Source organism: Gossypium hirsutum, chromosome A10 (assembly GCF_007990345.1).
Source record: "Gossypium hirsutum isolate 1008001.06 chromosome A10, Gossypium_hirsutum_v2.1, whole genome shotgun sequence".
Classification (NCBI taxonomy): Eukaryota; Viridiplantae; Streptophyta; class Magnoliopsida; order Malvales; family Malvaceae; genus Gossypium; species Gossypium hirsutum.
Window position 1 is genome coordinate 106,514,150 of NC_053433.1, and position 17,478 is coordinate 106,531,627.

At 30.9% G+C, this 17,478-nt stretch overlaps 2 protein-coding genes and 1 long non-coding RNA gene across 8 annotated transcripts; 1 reads left to right on the forward strand and 2 right to left on the reverse strand.

Annotated features, from left to right (window-relative positions):
- The first annotated feature begins 6,629 nt into the window (after window positions 1–6,629).
- Window positions 6,630–8,755, forward strand: LOC107896367 (uncharacterized). 3 transcript variants are annotated; one of them, XM_041077958.1, is made up of 3 exons: window positions 6,630–6,914; window positions 7,188–7,241; window positions 8,301–8,683. In XM_041077958.1, the coding sequence occupies exons 1-3, from the start codon at window positions 6,751–6,753 to the stop codon at window positions 8,494–8,496; spliced, it is 414 nt and encodes a 137-aa protein (XP_040933892.1). In that variant the 5' UTR covers window positions 6,630–6,750; the 3' UTR covers window positions 8,497–8,683. The 3 variants fall into 3 exon arrangements, 2 of the variants coding, with proteins under 2 accessions (XP_040933892.1, XP_040933893.1); XM_041077959.1 differs by having other exon boundaries at window positions 6,696–7,032; window positions 8,301–8,755; XR_005902710.1 differs by lacking the exon at window positions 6,630–6,914 and adding an exon at window positions 6,930–7,102.
- A 935-nt stretch (window positions 8,756–9,690) lies between these two features.
- Window positions 9,691–12,052, reverse strand: LOC107896379 (peptidyl-prolyl cis-trans isomerase CYP22). 4 transcript variants are annotated; one of them, XM_016821543.2, is made up of 8 exons: window positions 11,911–12,052; window positions 11,573–11,822; window positions 11,458–11,481; window positions 11,284–11,371; window positions 10,752–10,844; window positions 10,397–10,429; window positions 10,023–10,079; window positions 9,691–9,905 (listed from the first exon to the last, which is right to left on the reverse strand). In XM_016821543.2, exons 2-8 carry the CDS (start codon window positions 11,740–11,742, stop codon window positions 9,795–9,797), a joined length of 576 nt encoding a protein of 191 aa, XP_016677032.1. In that variant the 5' UTR covers window positions 11,743–11,822; window positions 11,911–12,052; the 3' UTR covers window positions 9,691–9,794. The 4 variants fall into 4 exon arrangements, with proteins under 4 accessions (XP_016677032.1, XP_016677034.1, XP_016677033.1 ...); XM_016821545.2 differs by having other exon boundaries at window positions 11,573–11,791; window positions 11,911–12,045; XM_016821544.2 differs by having other exon boundaries at window positions 11,573–11,802; window positions 11,911–12,045.
- A 1,839-nt stretch (window positions 12,053–13,891) lies between these two features.
- Window positions 13,892–15,127, reverse strand: LOC107896378 (uncharacterized). The gene is made up of 2 exons (XR_001683723.2): window positions 14,502–15,127; window positions 13,892–14,321 (listed from the first exon to the last, which is right to left on the reverse strand). It is a non-coding gene; the product is annotated as an uncharacterized lncRNA (long non-coding RNA).
- Between the last annotated feature and the right edge of the window lie 2,351 nt (window positions 15,128–17,478).

Below are 17,478 nucleotides of genomic sequence, written 5' to 3' on the forward strand. Positions count from 1 at the left end.
ATCGCCGAAAAGGTTAAGTGCGTGGAGCGCCAGAACATGGATCTTGAGAAAAAAAGAATAAGTGGGATTCAGAGCCCTCTAATTCTTCTCAGAGGCCTAAGAAATGGGTCAGATCTGATGGGCCTTCTGGAGTAGGAGTTCTAGTTGCTCCTACTGGGGTTCAACCATGCAGCGATTGTGGTAGAGGCCATCCGGGTGAGTGTTGGAGGAGATTAGGGACATGTCTGCATTGTGGGTTAATAGGTCATTGATTAGAGAGTGCCCACAATATTCTGATCAGATGCAAGCTTCGGGTCCGGGTTCTGTTCAGCCATAAAGGGCAATTCAGCAGCCGCCTAGAGGCCGTGGTCCGGCTAGGGTTGGTGTGCTAATCAGATTGAGGTGAGACAACCTGCATTGGTTTATGCTGCTCGACGCTAAGAGGACAGAGATGCCCCTGACATGATTACGGGTACATTCCTTGTTGATGCCCCTTATATTGCTTTGATAGATATAGGGTCATACACTCCCATATAGCCAGCCCTGTCTCTGATAATTTGGGGATTCTTGTTGAGGGTACTTCGGGTGAGATTTCTGTATTGAGTCCGCTGGGTCAGTCGATTCAGGTAAACAATTTCTATAGGATTGTTTCAATAAAAGTACAAGGGGTTGTGTTTTCGGCAAATCTGATAGAGCTACCGTTTGGAGAGTTCGACTTGATTCTGGGTATGGACTGGTTAGTAGAACACTGAGTCAATTTGGATTGCGCGACTAAGAAGGTCATTTTGAGAACTGAGAGTGATGTGGAGGTTGTTGTGATTGGCGAGCGTCGGGATTACTTGCCTAACGTAATCTCCGCTCTAGTGGCTGAAAAACTGGTCCGAAAAGGGTGTGAAACATATTTGACCTTTGTAAGTGTTCCAGTTTCTTAGGACTCTTTTGTTGGGAGCATCAGAACAGTGAGGGAATTTCTTAATGTTTTTCCCAAGAAGTTACTCGGTTTACCTTTAAATTAAGAAGTTGAGTTTTGCATTGAGCTTCTATCGAGTACAGCTCCGGTGTCCATCGCTCCTTATCAAATGGTATTGAAAGAGCTTACAGAGCTAAAGGCTCAGCTTCAGGGGCTTATGGATTGTGGATTCATCTGTCCCAGTGTATCTCCATGGAGGGCACCGATTTTATTTGTAAAGAAAAAGGACGGTACCATGAGTATGTGTATCGACTACCGACAGTTGAATAAGTTAACTATAAAGAATAAGTACCTATTTCGAGGATCGATGATCTGTTTGATCAGTTTTGTGGGGTTTTAGTATTTTCGAAGATAGATCTCAGTTCTGGGTATCATCAGCTTAGGGTTAAGGAAGCTAATATTCATAAGACGACTTTTAGGACTCGTTTTGGGCACTATGAGTTCCTAGTCATGCCCTTCGATTTGACGAATCTTCGGGTGCATTCATGGATCTGATGAACTAGGCTACCTGAAGACGCAGTAGTGGAATAGATTGAAATGAAAATTCCTATACCCTTGAAGACGCAGTAGGGCTACCTGAAGAAAGGAAGAAAATGAGACTCAACAGGCCCAGGCAAAATTGGCCATTTTATAGTCTTTGCTCCATTCTCGTTACACGACAATGAGCAAAGAGGGGCAGCTATAATAGGCTAATTTTGGCCTGGGCCCCCAAAAAATAATAACCAAATAAATAAAGCCAAAGGATGCAATCGGTCGAAAACGAGCCAAAAAGGGCCAAATTGAAAGACAATCATTAAATTGTGGCCAAATCAAAAAGATGGAGAAAGCCAATGAGTCCAAAATTTGTTGGCTTAGTAAAAGGCTAAAAATAGGAAGATATGATTTTTTTTGTTTTTATTTTATTTTATTATTAAATTATTTAGGCTATTTTTAGTAAACCCCATGTATATAAATAGGGGTATCTTGTTCATTGAAGGGCGAGGACTTTTGTATTCCTACTTCAATTTGGAATTGGATTATTCTCTCTTTTCCTATTTCCATTGGAATTGAATTATTTTCTTTTCTCTTTCAATTACGTGAGAATTTTGTCCATTTCATTTCAATTTCTTTATTTTTTCTAAATTCGTCCAATTGCTTTTAGCCCTTCTATTTTTTATTTTTTTATTTTGCAATTAAGTTTTTCTTTTTTTGCCCTAAAATTTGTTTTGACTACATTTTGGTCCTCCTTGAAGTTGTGCGTTTTGGAGGGTGGGGATTATTTCCCTTTTGGTCCCTCCTTGTTATTTGCATGTTCAAATTGGTCTATTTCCTTTTATTTATTTTTGATTTGCCCCAAAATTTTGCTTTAAGGTTCGATTTAAACTTTTTTTTTATTTTCGCTATTTTATTATCAAATTAACTAATTTAATATATTATTGCTATTATTATTATGTTTCTATTTATATTTAGTTTTTTATTCTAATACTATTATTATTTATCTAATTATTATTTATCTATTTATATTTCTACTATTATTATATTTCTATTTATTATATTTTTGTTTCTATTTATATACTAATATTATTTTTATTATTATTTTACTTATATATGTTTTTTTTACTTTTGTTATTAACATTCTATTTATTTACTTATTTATTTTACATTTTTTGTTATTATCTACTTTAACTTTTTATATAACGCTCATTTCAAATTTTTATACATTATTTACTTTAATATTTTCATATATTATGTATTTTAAACTTTTTTTACACATTATATATTTTGAATTGTTTATATATTATTTTTAAGGAGTTTTATATATTATTTTATCTTGAATGGATACTATTTTTTTAAAATTATTTTATATACTTTAGATCGCTTTTATAACATCCATTTTAAATTATTTTTATGTATCATTTGCTTAGAATTGTTTTATATTTTATTTTAGATTTTCTTACTTTGTATTTATTTGTTATTTGTAATTCATTATTATAACATTTTGTTTATGAATTATTACTTTGCGTTGGACATTATTATTCCATCGCATTTTATTCGCTTAAAAGGTCGTATTTTAATATCGTTTAAGTTTTAAAATCATTTTATTCAAAAGTTTTCAAAATAAGGCAATACTCGGTATTTGGCATCTTCGAGAAGATTGTGCCCTAACTTACTGGGTTCCAATTTTCCTCGTTGAATCTAAGTAACCGACTGGATATGACATTTTGTATCTCGAGAGGAGGATTTCTAAAAAAATAAATGTGATGTTCTATGTTTGGAAATCTAAAAAATCGTGCCCTAACGTGTTGGATTTCGGTGTTTTGTTGGACCACATAATCAAATATCCTTTTGTAATTTTCAAATGTATGGGCTTTTGGAAATCAAGAATTGATTGTGGTTTCGAAGGTTTAAAGAATCATGTCCTAACGTGCTGGATGTGATATTATATTCCTTTGAAACAAGAGAATTTTAATGTTCAATTTGAGTTATTCAAATGTTTTAAAAAAATTTATATTTCAAAATATTTTTTAAAAATTTTAGATAATAGGACACTAATTAATCAATTGGTACAAATTTTGGACGTTACGAGGGTGCTAACCCTTCCTCGTGCATAACCGACTCCCGAGCCTTTTTTTCTCGAATTTCGTAGACCCAAAATTATTGTTTTAATAAATTAAAATGTTTTATTAAAATGATCAATCTTAAGGTAATCCGATCACACCTCGAAAAAAGATCGGTGGTGACTCCATTTTTGTTTTTAAGTCGACTCCCATTTTTCAAATAAAAAAATGGTATCGACAGCTTCATTATCTACTTTAATATTTTCATATATTATGTATTTCAAAATTTTTTTACACATTATATATTTTGAATTGTTTATATATTATTTTTAAAGAGTTTTATATATTATTTTATCTTGAATGGATACTATTTTTTTTAAATTATTTTATACACTTTAGAGCGCTTTTATAACATCCATTTTAAATTCTTTTTATGTATCATTTGCTTAGAATTGTTTTATATTTTATTTTAGATTTTCTTACTTTGTATTTATTTGTTATTTGTGATTCATTATTATAACATTTTGTTTATGAATTATTACTTTGTGTTATATATTATTATTCCATCGCATTTTATTCGCTTAAAAGGTCGTGTTTTAATATCGTTTAAGTTTTAAAATCATTTTATTCAAAAGTTTTCAAAATAAGGTAATACTCGATATTTGGCATCTTCGAGAAGATTATGCCCTAACTTACTGGGTTCCAATTTTCCTCGTTGAATCTAAGTAACTGAGTACCCCTTTTTCAATCAAAACGCATAAGTTTCAAATAAAAGCTTATTCTCAGGAATTCGAGGTATTGTGTCCTAACTCACTGGATATGACATTTTGTATCTCGAGATAAGGATTTCTAAAAAAATAAAGGCAATATTCTATGTTTGGAAATCCGAAAAATCGTGCCCTAACGTGTTGGGTTTCGGTTTTTTGTTGGACCAAATAATCGAATATCCTTTTTTAAATTCCAAATGTATGGGCTTTTGGAAATAAAGAATTGATCGTGGTTTCGAAGGTTTAAAGAATCATGTCCTAACGTGCTGGATGTGATATTCTATTCCTTCGAAACAAAATAATTTTAATATTCAATTTGAGTTATTCAAATGTTTTAAAAGAAATTATATTTCAAAATATTTTTTTAAAATTTTAGACAATAGGACATTAATTAATCAATTGGTACAAATTTTGGGCGTTACGAGGGTGCTAACCCTTCCTCGTGCGTAACCGACTCCCGAACCCTTTTTTCTCAAATTTCATAGACCCAAAATTATTGTTTTAATAAATCAAAATGTTTTATTAAAATGATCAATCTTAAGGTGATCCGATCACACCTCGAAAAAAGATCGGTGGCGACTCCATTTTTTATTTTAAGTCGACTCCCGTTTTTTAAATAAAAAAATAGTATCGACAGAATTTATTTTCAATATATCATAATTCGCTCGTAATATAATTAAATCGAAACAGCAATTTTAAATATTTTAATTTTTTTAAAAATTGATACTAACCTCTATACTATTATTTATTTACGCCTTGTTTGGTTCGCCGTATTACCCAATCCATTACGGCCCGATTACCCGCGTATTACATTACGCCCCTATTCCAGCGTTTGGTTCGCTGTATTCTGTATTACGCGCCTAATCGTTTACGCCCCTAATCCCCAAATTCCCGTGTTTTCCAATCCCTTCCCAAATCACTGTATTACCCAATACGTCCGGCCTCCCTCCCCATCTCTCTGTTTTACCCTCCCTCCCTACCCGACCCTCTCCTCTTCCGTCCTAATCATTTTCTCCTCCCATTTCCCACTGCTTCCGTTGATTATTCTGTCGTCATCGTTTCTTCTCGTCTCGGCGTCTAATTTCCCTTCCCCATTTCCTCCCAACCCTATCTGCGCCGCACACCAAAACTCTCTCTTTTTCTCTTCAATATATTCACAAAATTGGAAATTCCTGATAGCTTAATCCATTGAAAAAAGAGTGAAGCGTTTTTCGGGTCATCACGTAGCATCCAATATCGGGTGAGTTTTAATTCTGACCTAAATTAATCTGCCAATTGTAGTACATGTATCTCAATGTTCTTCCCAATTGTAAATAACCCCTCTACATGCTTTTCTCTTTACTTTTTTAAGCCTAATCGTCACCTTTGTGTTACCTGTTTTAGTTCCTACAAGTTATTTATGTATTGGTTATGCTTTCTATGTATATAATATCAAATCATGAATCCTCTCTGGCTTTGGCATTAATTTGATGATGTTATGCAAGGGAAATCTTGTGTAAATTTCAAAGTGGTCTCTGGGGTAGTATTGGGAACTCTATTAGACTACATCATGTGAAGCCGGTTGTGTTGTTGTTAGCCAGCAATTAGCCAGCAGTTCACAGCCCTCACTTCCTTTTTCTCATATCCTGCTGAATTTTGAATTAATGTTTGCTGAAACGATTAATTAATAAATCATAAAGGATATGTACTCACTATTTATACTTGGGTATTACTCGTGTCCTAAATGTAAGCCGGCTCTCTTTTGATGTTCTCTTCATTATTGTTTTGTTTCTGTTTTTGTTTTTGTTTTTTGCGTGTAATGTTGTATCAGCTTATGGATGGATGTTGAATTTATGGATTTTGGTATGGATTTTTTGTGTTGTATGTCGAAGATTGTGTCCTTAACTATGATGGGATTTTTGCATTTTAGCTACTTGGCATGTTGGATTAATGATTGAATTAGTCTCTTTTGTTGGGAAAATTTTGGTATTTTTCTGATCTAGATAACTTTTGTGTTAGTTTTATATGTGGGATTAAGGATGTTAAGGAAAGCTTAGTTTACAACTTCGGGAATCTAGTGAATTTAGTTTGGTTATTGTCAAAGTACATTGCATTTACATTTAGCTACTTACATACATATATGCACATATCATGAGATGAAATTGGTAAATTTGATGACCCGGTTTGGTAATATACTTTCCTAGGAGCAACCATGTTTTTGAATAATGACAAAATTATTATTATTTTGACTCTTTTCATGAAATTAATAATTTAGTTTCAGTCTTTTTTAATTCCTTTAAAAAATTAGTGATTTAAATTTTTTTTAAATGCATTCTAATCATTCAAAAAATTAGTAATCTGATTTAAAAGATTTCAGTACAAATATTTTGATATTTAATCTTTTAATAAATTGATTTATGCTGGTCGGCATTGTTGTTGCTATCATTGTTGGTGAGTGAGGTTAGCTAGGTGTGTTTGGTTGAAGCAGGAATGGACCCAACCCCCTTTTTGGAGTAGAATGGATGGGAGGAGGAGGTTGAGGTTCAGGTGTCGCTTTGCCCGAATTAATTATTTTGTGGTACACTTCACAGATAGCAATAATTTGAATGGATATTTTTCTTCTGGTTCATATTGCGTGGTATCTCGAGTCATTGACCCCAATCTGATTTGCCTTTTAAGATGGTATTCGTCTTCTTTTCATAACACGAAAAAAGTTGAAAAACCAGGCCATGCATCATCTCTGTTTTCTATTGGAAACTTACCTCCAAAGGGACCAATTTTTATATTCCTACTCATAACTGTAATATCTTCCTACCAAGCACATGCTCTCACGTTGTTGGCAACTGTTTGTTAATATTGTTTATTACTAGGTTATCCAGTTGTTGCATCCATATTTATGACATGGAATTATACAACAACTAACTTCATTGTTTGTTTGTTTGTCCTGAATTACAGGTTCTTTGTTGCTGCAGTTCAGCATCGGTCTCCTCTCCGATTTCCTCATTACAGGTTAGTTTCCCCCGTTTGCAGTGGCTATACAATTGTTTGCAGTGGCTATATAATTAATTTACAGCGGCTCCATCTGCTTGATCAGTCAGAAATGAAAACAAAGGACTATTGAATGCTCATGTCCTGTTTGGATTTGTATGATTTTTGAGATTTTTGTTGAATAGAAACACTCTGATATTCTTTCATGGCTACTGCAATGTTGAAGTGCATATAATGAGCTCTAGAATGTCATGCATAGTCCTGGTGCTGTTAATTTGGTACTGTTAATTTTGAATGCTTTGAAATGTTTGAAATGGCTTTGTTAATTTGGTACTGTTAATGCTTTGAAATGTTTCAAATGGTGCTGTTACTACTTCAACTTTGAATGCTTTGAAATGTTGCTGCTTTCACTTGCTCCTTTCTTTCCAAACAATATATAATTTTGGTCTCACGTGGTTGCTGCTTTCACTTGCTGCTCTCCTCCACCTTCCATTGTCCAACTTTCAAGCAAATCGTTGGAATTCTAGGATCTTTTGAAGATTAACATGCAACTGTCGAATATTTATGGTTATATGTCTACCTTAAAAGATGTTTTATAAATTGTTTTCATTCATTAAAAAAACCAGGTTATGCTTATGATTGCAAATTGCATGTGAGCACATACATATTTTTTGTACTTGGATATCATATGTTATATTCCTTTGTCCCCAAAACCATTAATGAGTACTATATAATTTAAAAAGGGCATCAAACTTTAGTACCAATTCTTGTATTAAAAAGGAAATTCATGGACAGAATGTTGTTAGCAATATATAATTTGGTACTTGTGTTTTTTCTTTTTTTTAATCTATTATTTGTATTTGATAAATATTTTGATACTTAAAGATAATGGTGTACCAATTCTTCGTTATAATTTAGAAAGGACATCAAACTTTAGTACCAATTCTTGTATTAATATCAATTATGATAAAAAATTGCACGATTTTGATACTTTCAAAGATCTCGTTCAAATTTAATCATTATTAAAATAAATTGTGCTAACTTTAAGTTGAAATAAAAATTTTATTTATGTTATTTAAGGTATATTAAAATCGAGGCCGTTGGCGATAGAATCAGTATGAGTATTGCCTCCGAGGTGGTAGTTCAGCAGAAGTCTGAAGAAAAGATTGAAGAGAAAGCTTCAAATTTATATTCAGCCTTATGGTCAATTGAAGGTTTAACCGATGATCAGCGGTATGATGCTTTGAGTAAAATTCCGATCATCCAACTCAAATGATCGTTTTCTTCAGTTTACCTTCTGTTGCCCGATTGGAATGGGTCAGAAGATTTCTTTCTCACCATTAAATATCAATGTTCAAACTTTTTGATGTTGTATAACTTTTGAACATATGGATTATGATGTACAATGCAAATTTTCATCTAACTTTTTCTTAGTATAAGTTAATATAAGAATATTAATTATTAAGAATATTATGATTTGAGTAAATTAATATAAGAATATTAATTATTAAGAATTTTATTAAATTATATTGTTCAATTAATATATATTTAATCATATATTATGTTAATTTATATTTTACAGTATCATATATTATGATTTCAGTAAATTAATATAAAGAATATTAATTATTAAGAATTTTTTAAATTATATAGTTTAATTAAAATTTATTTAATAATAATTATGTTAATTTATATTTTACAGTATCATATATTATGATGTGAGTAAATTAATATAAAGAATATTAATTATTAAGAATTTTTTAAATTATATAGTTTAATTAAAATTTATTTAATAATAAATTATGTTAATTTATATTTTACAGTATCATATATTATGATTTCAGTAAATTAATATAAAGAATATTAATTATTAAGAATTTTTTTAATTATATATTTTAATTAAAATATATTTAATAATAATTATGATTAAATATGATTAAATTATTTATTATTGATAATAATAATCTTATTAAAATTTAAATAACAATAACAATAATCATTTACCAAAACAAATTTATGCTAAGGGTATTCTAGTCATTTTAGTTTTTTCCATTATGCTATTACACCTCTATTCCATTCAACCAAACACAAGATTACTATTACGCCTCTATTCCATTACATTCAACCAAACAGTGGATTAGCTATTACACCTCTAATCCCAATACACCTCTAATCCAATACACCTCTAATCCAATACAGCGAACCAAACGCACCCTTAATGTTTAAATATTAAATTCATATAAATTTGATTAAATATAGTTGATATAAATCAAAGAAATCATATATTCAAATCTCATTAAATTCTGTATAAAAGTCAAATAGATGGATCTTAGAGTAAATAAGTTCTAAAATTTTTATTAAGTCTTAACTTGTCAATACAGAAGAATGTGAGTTCGGATGTGCTAAAGTGCATTATACTCTTATTTATGAATTGGGGAAGGACTAGTCATTGCCTCAAAAAGAGCAGATATAATCGGAACCTATAATGAGATTGTTAAAAAAAACTAAAAGTTTTACAGCAATTTCATTTATGGGTAGTCTTCCTCAGCAAATGTGTTAAATGAATTACTAGTTTTACATTTCCCCACACTCAGCTATAATGCATGGTAATTTCGGCCGGTTGTTTGGTCCTGTAGCCACATTCTCGATCTTCCGAACAACGAGAAGACAATCTCCAAGTACCCTCTGCGCAATCACGGACGAAATAATTCTTCGTCATTTCTATGAATATTATTCGACTTTCAAAAATTGGGGAAATCCAAAATCCGGATGTACTCTGCACTAAAAGGTTAGAGAACATACCCCGAATACAACATGCTTATTATCAAGCCACTCACATTTCGCGCACGTGATAAAAAACTGCAGTCAATAAAGACCAAAATCAATATACGCGATAGTTCATAACAGTAGACAACCATACTGACAGTGCTCGAAGAGTTTGTGACAACAATACTTCCATCAAATCCCAATTCACCTGACTGGAAACTTGCAGACGGATACATGTCTCTAAGCATAGATATGGTACAAATAGAAAATTCTATTATCTCGCCTTTAATATGAGACACTTGATCATTACTCATACTGTGTGCATTAATGGAAATCGGCATTTCTTTTTAAATGCACCAGATAGCAGATGTGTGTGTATGCAAGCAAGAAATAGAAATTGAGTAGGTTACCTGACAACCATTGGTATTTGGACCACTGTTTGCCTGCAACATAAAAGGTAAAACAATATACAACTTTAGCAGAATTTCACTGAAGGTTTCCACATCCTAGTACCTTTACTGGTCAACGGTATATTTCTTTCTCCCTCCATTGTGAGACTTCGTCTCCCAGACTCGGGTGTCAATGTAAGATACAAGTATGTTCAGTTTTTTTAAAAGTTTTTCCAAGTATTTGCATGGTCATGTCCAAATATGAGCCAAACACGGGTATTTCAAGAAAAAACAAAGAGTTGAAGAAACGACTGTGTGGATGTTTCACATATATGTGTGTATGGCTACTCAAACATTATATAAAAAAACAGCATACCATTGATAGAAGCCCAGGACCAGTGTGCTTGGCAATGAAATTTTCATCTTCAAACTTATGGCTATATATGGAAGTACATCCACTACCATCACCCTGCAAGGCAAGATTTTAATGTAACGATTATATAACATTGGAGCAAATTGATCTCAATAGTTTTATGTTATCGACAACTATTTTTAAACAGCTGTTCATCATTTTACACTTAAAAAATCAAAATACTGGTCGAAGCTATTAAAATATCAGTACTTTGGCAACCACCGCCCTCCATTTTAGGGGCAAAAACTATCCTTCATAGGAATATTGGCTCAGACATTTAAGCTAAGGACATTCCATGAAGAACATAAGAACAGCAAGACCAATACTTCAAACATCTACTCGAAATCGATATACTGAAACAAATGAAAAATTCATAGTCTATAAGAAACTCGAAAAGCTGATTGTGGGTACTCAATGACTAACATGACTGAGCAGATTAGCTAAGATTATAAATGCAAAATGAAAGCTCTAATAATAATAATAATAAATTACCAACCTTAAGAAAATCTCCAGCTTGAATCATAAAATCTTTAATAACCCTATGAAATTGGCAACCCTTGTAACCAACAGGCAGCCCTGCTTTCCTGGTATCGATCCAATTAATAAAAATGGGTAAGTATGAATTAATCACGCAGATACAGATAATTAAGTTTTGGTGGGGAAAAAAAACCTGTATTCGCCGGTGCATAGCTGTCTGCAAATGGGGAAAATTTCAAGGTTCAAACAGAAAATTCTAAAAGTATAAAAATTATCGTAGAAAATGAGGGGTGAAGAAGTAGAAATACCTGAAATTTTCGGCAGTTTTAGGAGCAATATCAGCGAAGAGTTCCATTTTGATACGGCCGGCGGGGATGGAACCGATGCTTATATCGAAAAAGACGATTGGATTTTTGGGATTCGGAGGCCTAACGTGCCACTCCACACCTCCACCGCTGCTTCCTCCTCCAGACGCCATGGCCGCCGTGCGCGACTCTGCTTCTTCCTCTCACAACTTGGGTACTACTCTGGTAGCAGTCTTTTTCGTCATCGAGGAATCTTGTTTTAATTTACCGGTTTTCAACAGTGATTATTTTAAAATTTCTCAAATAGACCTTTAATATTTTATTATTTTAGTTGTACATACCTAGCCAACCGTGCCCGTGGTCACTTTGCTCGGTATCCCGCCGGTCATTCCTCGCTAGCACATAATTTTTACTCGGCACATGGAAAATCTTCTATATACCTCACCAAGACAGATGTGGATCCTTTCAATTGCATGGATGGCATTAGGGGGCTAAATAAGAAAATTTCAAAAATAACTGGAATGGAGGTTTTTGAATAATTTGAAAATGTAAATTAAAAAATTATTTAAAATAGTAAAAATAATACAAAATTTTTATTTAATAATACTTTTTAGAAAATATCAAATAAAATTCAGTGGTTATTTTTTAAAAAATATTTATAAAAAAGTATTTAAAATTTTGTCAAATAATATTTAAAAGTAATAAATAAAACTTATTTTATCAAAATAAATTTAAAAGTTATGATAAACGGTTTAGAAAAAATCCAAAAGAAAACTCTATTAAACTGAAACAATATAACCCTTTCATGGCAGTTACAACTTCATCAAGTTCAATCGCAGCATGATGACCATATACATCAATCCCATCATCACATTTTAAGTAGAAATTGTCGTAGGTTAGATATATGTAATTTTTGGATTATTTAAATTTAAATATGTAAATTATGTGAGTATTATTATTTAAATTAGAATTTAAATTAAATATCATTATTTATTGGATATTGAAATCTGTTAAAAATTTAACTTTAATATTTTCAACCATATGTCAAATATCTAAATCAACAAAAATCTGAATCCACAAATAATATAAAATAAAAATAATGTTGAATGAATTTTATTCATAATTAGCAATAAATAAATCCAAATTGAAAATGTAGTTAAATAAAATTTCAAACAAATTAAACATAATAACTTCACAACAATTTAAATATACCTAATGACTTAAACATAAGATTTCTGAACAAATTAAAATTTTCATAACAATTTGCAAAAAAAATCCAAAGTTTAACATTTTTAATCATATAATAAATATCTAATTTGAAAAAATATTAATATGAATCCGAAAAATAAAATAATATAAAATCAAATAAAAATTAATTTTAAAAAAATTCATAATTAACAATAATCTATCTTAATTATATAATGCTAATTGTATATAGTATAATCTACTATAAAATTAGTTACATGTTTATGATTTAAGCTTACATATGGTTAATATAAAAATGCATATTATAATAACCTAATGCTATGAATATTTTATTATTAAGATAAGTTTTGATGAATTTTAAATTATATTTCATTTATACTTCTTATGTCTATAAATATAGACTTTGGAGAAATACTGTAAATTATTCTCATTGATCAATAAAATATCTTTTTTATTTTATACATAAATGTATGTATGAATACATACATAATGCTAATTGCATATATATTATAATCTATCATAAAATTAATTACATGCATATCATTAATAAAAAAAATACACATTATAATATCATAATTATATACATTCTTGTATAATGTATATAAAAAATGGCGTCACATTATTTATTTTAAATTTATAAAATCACATCTTTATGTTCCTCTTCCTATTGGCCTTTTTACTGTTTTCGTGGTGATTTTTCTGGTAGACAAGTTGTGCTAAGTGCTACAGAGGAAAGCATGTCAAAAAATAAAATTTGTTTTGCGTTCTCCAATAGCAGTGGTGGTGACAATAGTCCAATTTGTTTTATCTGAAAGGGCTGGTATCAAAAAATAAAATTTGTTTTGCGTTCTCCAATAGCAGTGGTGGTGACAATAGTCCATTTTGTTTTATCTGAAAGGGCTGGTAATATTAATAATTTTAGTTCTGAGCGTTTTTCTTAATTTTAATTTCGAGTATTTTTTTTTAAAAATTTAGAAGAGATTAGATGAATCTAACATCTATGGTGCATTTTTAATAATTTTTTTGTACTACCAATTTCTCATTCTCACAATAGAAATATTATTTCTTTCAAAACAATAATAAACATTAATAATTATTCACAGTCTACTAGAAAAATGTGGAAAACTCCTAGTATATTCCCTTCAAAATAATATTCATAGTGTTTCGGGAAAAGTATAAAACGTGTTGCATTTTTCCACATGATGTGGAAGCTTCAGAGTAACTTAATTCATAATGACTTCAAATTATTACAATCAAACATCAAAAGTTCCTTAATTTCAATTATCAAAACCATGGCTTCTTTTCTACATATTCTTTTCTACATAAATGTGAGACCTAAATTTTGCCCGGGCTACCTAATTCTAGCCCAAATACTCAATTACAACCCATACACATATAAAAGTAAAAATAATAATAAACCTAAATAAAACAAAAACCCTAGCCCACAAAACTTTTCAGCAAAGAGAAACTGTTTCCCTTCAGCCATCATGTGCCCATGTTCTCCACCCACGGCCATCAACGCACTCACAAACCACGTTAACCATACCTACGACGTGAGTAAAGAGGCAAAGAAACCGTTGTAAAAATGGCTATAAAAGGCCACGATTATTCATTTGTTTTTTTACGATTTTTGGAATACAAAATACACAAAAAGAGAGTAAAGAGCAGCCAAGAAACACTTCAAAGGTGGTTATTCATCATTTTCCTTTTTTTTCTGTTCTTTTACCTTTTTCCTATTTTCATTCAAATCCGTAAAATACCAAATATAAGGGAAACAGGAAAACTCCCCGGAGTTACGACGCGCTCGCACCACTGGAAGGCCCTGCTCTGATCGTCGCAATCGGCCTCGGCGACGGTTGAAGGATTGGTTATTAGCCTTTCGGCTGGCAACAAGGGGAGAAGGGGAAAGTTTTTAAGTTCTAGGGTTTTTCTTTAAAAAACAAAGTTAAAAGTGTTTTTTTTAAGCAAAGAAAAAAGATTTTAAAACAGGTTTTAAATTTTAGTAATAAAATAAAATAGCATTGGGGGAAGGAACAGAATGTGTTTTGACTTGGTCTATGCACATATTCTCTTTAAATGGTTAATTTGCGCATTTGGTCCCTCCCTCTTGCGCTGACTTGTAATTAAAACCTGTTTATACTTTCCTTGTTTTTTAAATTGTCCCAGGAACTTGCGCGTCTACTCACTTCAGTACGCGCTGAAATGAATCGTTTTGGGGCATGGTTTATTAGTTTTTTCCGTCCTTGCGAATTTGCACGCGCTACATTTGGGTCCTAGTTTATTTTATTTATTAATTGTCCCTTTTAGTTTGATTTTATTTCAATTGAGTTTTTTTCCATGTATAATACATTATTTCTTAAATTTATTTGGCACTGCAACTTTTAAAAATTTATTTTAATATACTTTTTAGGTTACCTAAATAATTTTCTACTTTGTTTTTATTTGTTTAAATTATAAAAATATTATTGTAAAATTCTATTTTATGTGGTGTTGTTTTAAAATTCTTGTATAATATTTAGTTAAAATACCTTTATATATTACTATTATACATATATATAATTTCTGATAAAATTAGCTCTATTCTATGTACACTATTGTTTTCATATTATTTTATGTAAATATTTTCTTTTAAATTTATTATATATATGTATATATTTTTTTCTTTTAAATTTATTTATGTATAATTTGGTTTTCTCTTAGGGATCTTATTTTAAATTATATTTTTTATATTTTAAATACTTTAGTATCTTTGTATATGCATTATTTATATTTTTTTCCATTTCATATACGTATCATTAGTCAAATCAATTTGTTTTACTTGTTATTATGTTATATATTATTTATTTCGCATTTCTTCCTGCATATTATATATATTAATAATTGTTTATATATTATCAGTTTTTGTGTACATAAGTTATGTCGAATTTTAACATGTGTTATTCCTTTGTATATTTTTCATATGGGTTTTTGAATTGTTTTGCGATGGTTTCTAGTTTTCATAGGGTCTTGTGTATTATGAGTTTTTTTTCTTCCATATTTTATTGTTTTATACATATAATTATGTTTTTATTTCTTATTGTTGCATTATGACTATAATTCCCATATTCACTTATCCTTTATTTCAAACAAATCAAGCAAGTATATTTTGACTCGGTTTTTGTAATCGCTTATTTTTTCACAAATTAAGGCAATGTTTCATGTTTTGAAATTTGAGGAATCGTGCCCTAACGTGCTGCGTTTCGATTCATCGTTGGACTAAATAACCGAATACCCTTTTAAAAATTTTTCGTCGCGTGTTTTGGAAATCATGAGGTGGTTTCAGTTTTTGGAGGCTTAAAATATCGTGTCCTAACATGCTGGATGTGGTATTCTATTCCTTTGGAACGAGTGAATCTTAAAATCCAACTTGAGTTGTTTTGCATGTTTTGGAAATCATGAGATGATCTCAGTTTTTGAAGGCTTAAAAATATCGTGTCCTAACATGCTGGATGTGTTATTTTATTCCTTTGGAACGAGTGAATCTTAAAATCCAACTTGAGTTGTCTCGCGTGTTTTGGAAATCATGAGGTGATCTCAATTTTTTGGAGGCTTAAAATATCGTGTCCTTCCTCGTATGTAACCGGCTCCCGAACTCGTTTATTGATTTTTCGTAGGCCAAAATTCATATTTTAATAAAATGATTTATTAGGTGATTCGATCACACCTAAACCAAAAAAGATTGGTGGGGACTCCATACATCGTTTTAAAAAGTTGATTCCCATTTTTTCAAAATAAAAATGATTTCGACAATAAAAAAACAAAGATGGCTTCTTTCTTAATACCATTCAAACTCATATTTTTCCATGTAACAACCAAATTGATTAATGTTGAGAGATTGCGATCAAAATGGAAGTGGGAATACAGACACCACTCCACTCTCGTCATGTTTTCATTTTCAATGTTTCAACCTCTGTTTTCATATAGAGTAATTCAATCTAGATATTCATTTTTAAAAAATCTAAAAGAATAATGCCGGAAGTGTCACCAATCTAAGCCTTGCAGAGTATGATTTGAGATTGAGAGGTACACTTCACCATCTCAACCTCTACTTCATTTCCTTGCCTAACTTGGTTAGGCTTCACCATCGAAACAACTGGCCCATTCCTTTGCATATTGGAAACCTTTTCAAACTCATCTTCCTTGACCTCTCATACAATTACTTCTCAAGACATATTGTTAGAGTTGTATGACCCAAATTCTAAGAGATTGCTTGCAAGTCAAGTTAAACAAAATATATTTTCTTTCTAGAAGATTTAGTATTTATTAGTATAATATATTTAGCATTTATTAGTATAATATATTTGACATTGATTAGAATTAGGCTTTTTCAACCTATAAATAGATGTGGTTGAAACTCTTCTTGTGAAATCATTCGAATTCGAATTTTCTTCTCCTTTACCCGTGGTTTTTTTTCTCGAAAAGGTTTCCACGTAAAATCTGTGTTCTTTATTTTTATTTCTCTTTTCTTTGAGATGCATTGTCATTACCGACGTTTTATTTTTACAAATTGGTATTAAGAGCTTTCGGGTTGTTCATCTCAATCTCGATAATGGCGTCTTTGAAGTATGAAATTCTGCTATTAGATAGCAACACCAGATTCGTGTTGTGGCAAATAAAGATACAGGCAGTTCTTGCACAGATGGACTTAGAGGAAGCCCTACTAG

What these genes read in the sequence shown, in the direction of transcription:
- LOC107896367 (XM_041077958.1), top strand. Translation starts at nt 6,751, where the DNA reads ATGGATGGGAGGAGGAGGTTGAGGTTCAGGTGTCGCTTTGCCCGAATT. An exon ending in CTGATTTGCCTTTTAAGATG is followed by an intron (nt 6,915 to 7,187) that starts GTATTCGTCTTC and finishes CCTGAATTACAG; the next exon opens with GTTCTTTGTTGCTGCAGTTC. An exon ending in CTCCGATTTCCTCATTACAG is followed by an intron (nt 7,242 to 8,300) that starts GTTAGTTTCCCC and finishes ATGTTATTTAAG; the next exon opens with GTATATTAAAATCGAGGCCG.
- LOC107896379 (XM_016821543.2), bottom strand. Translation starts at nt 11,742, where the DNA reads ATGGCGTCTGGAGGAGGAAGCAGCGGTGGAGGTGTGGAGTGGCACGTT. An exon ending in CTATGCACCGGCGAATACAG is followed by an intron (nt 11,372 to 11,457) that starts GTTTTTTTTCCC and finishes GATCGATACCAG; the next exon opens with GAAAGCAGGGCTGCCTGTTG. An exon ending in ATAAGCATGTTGTATTCGGG is followed by an intron (nt 9,906 to 10,022) that starts GTATGTTCTCTA and finishes GTGATTGCGCAG; the next exon opens with AGGGTACTTGGAGATTGTCT.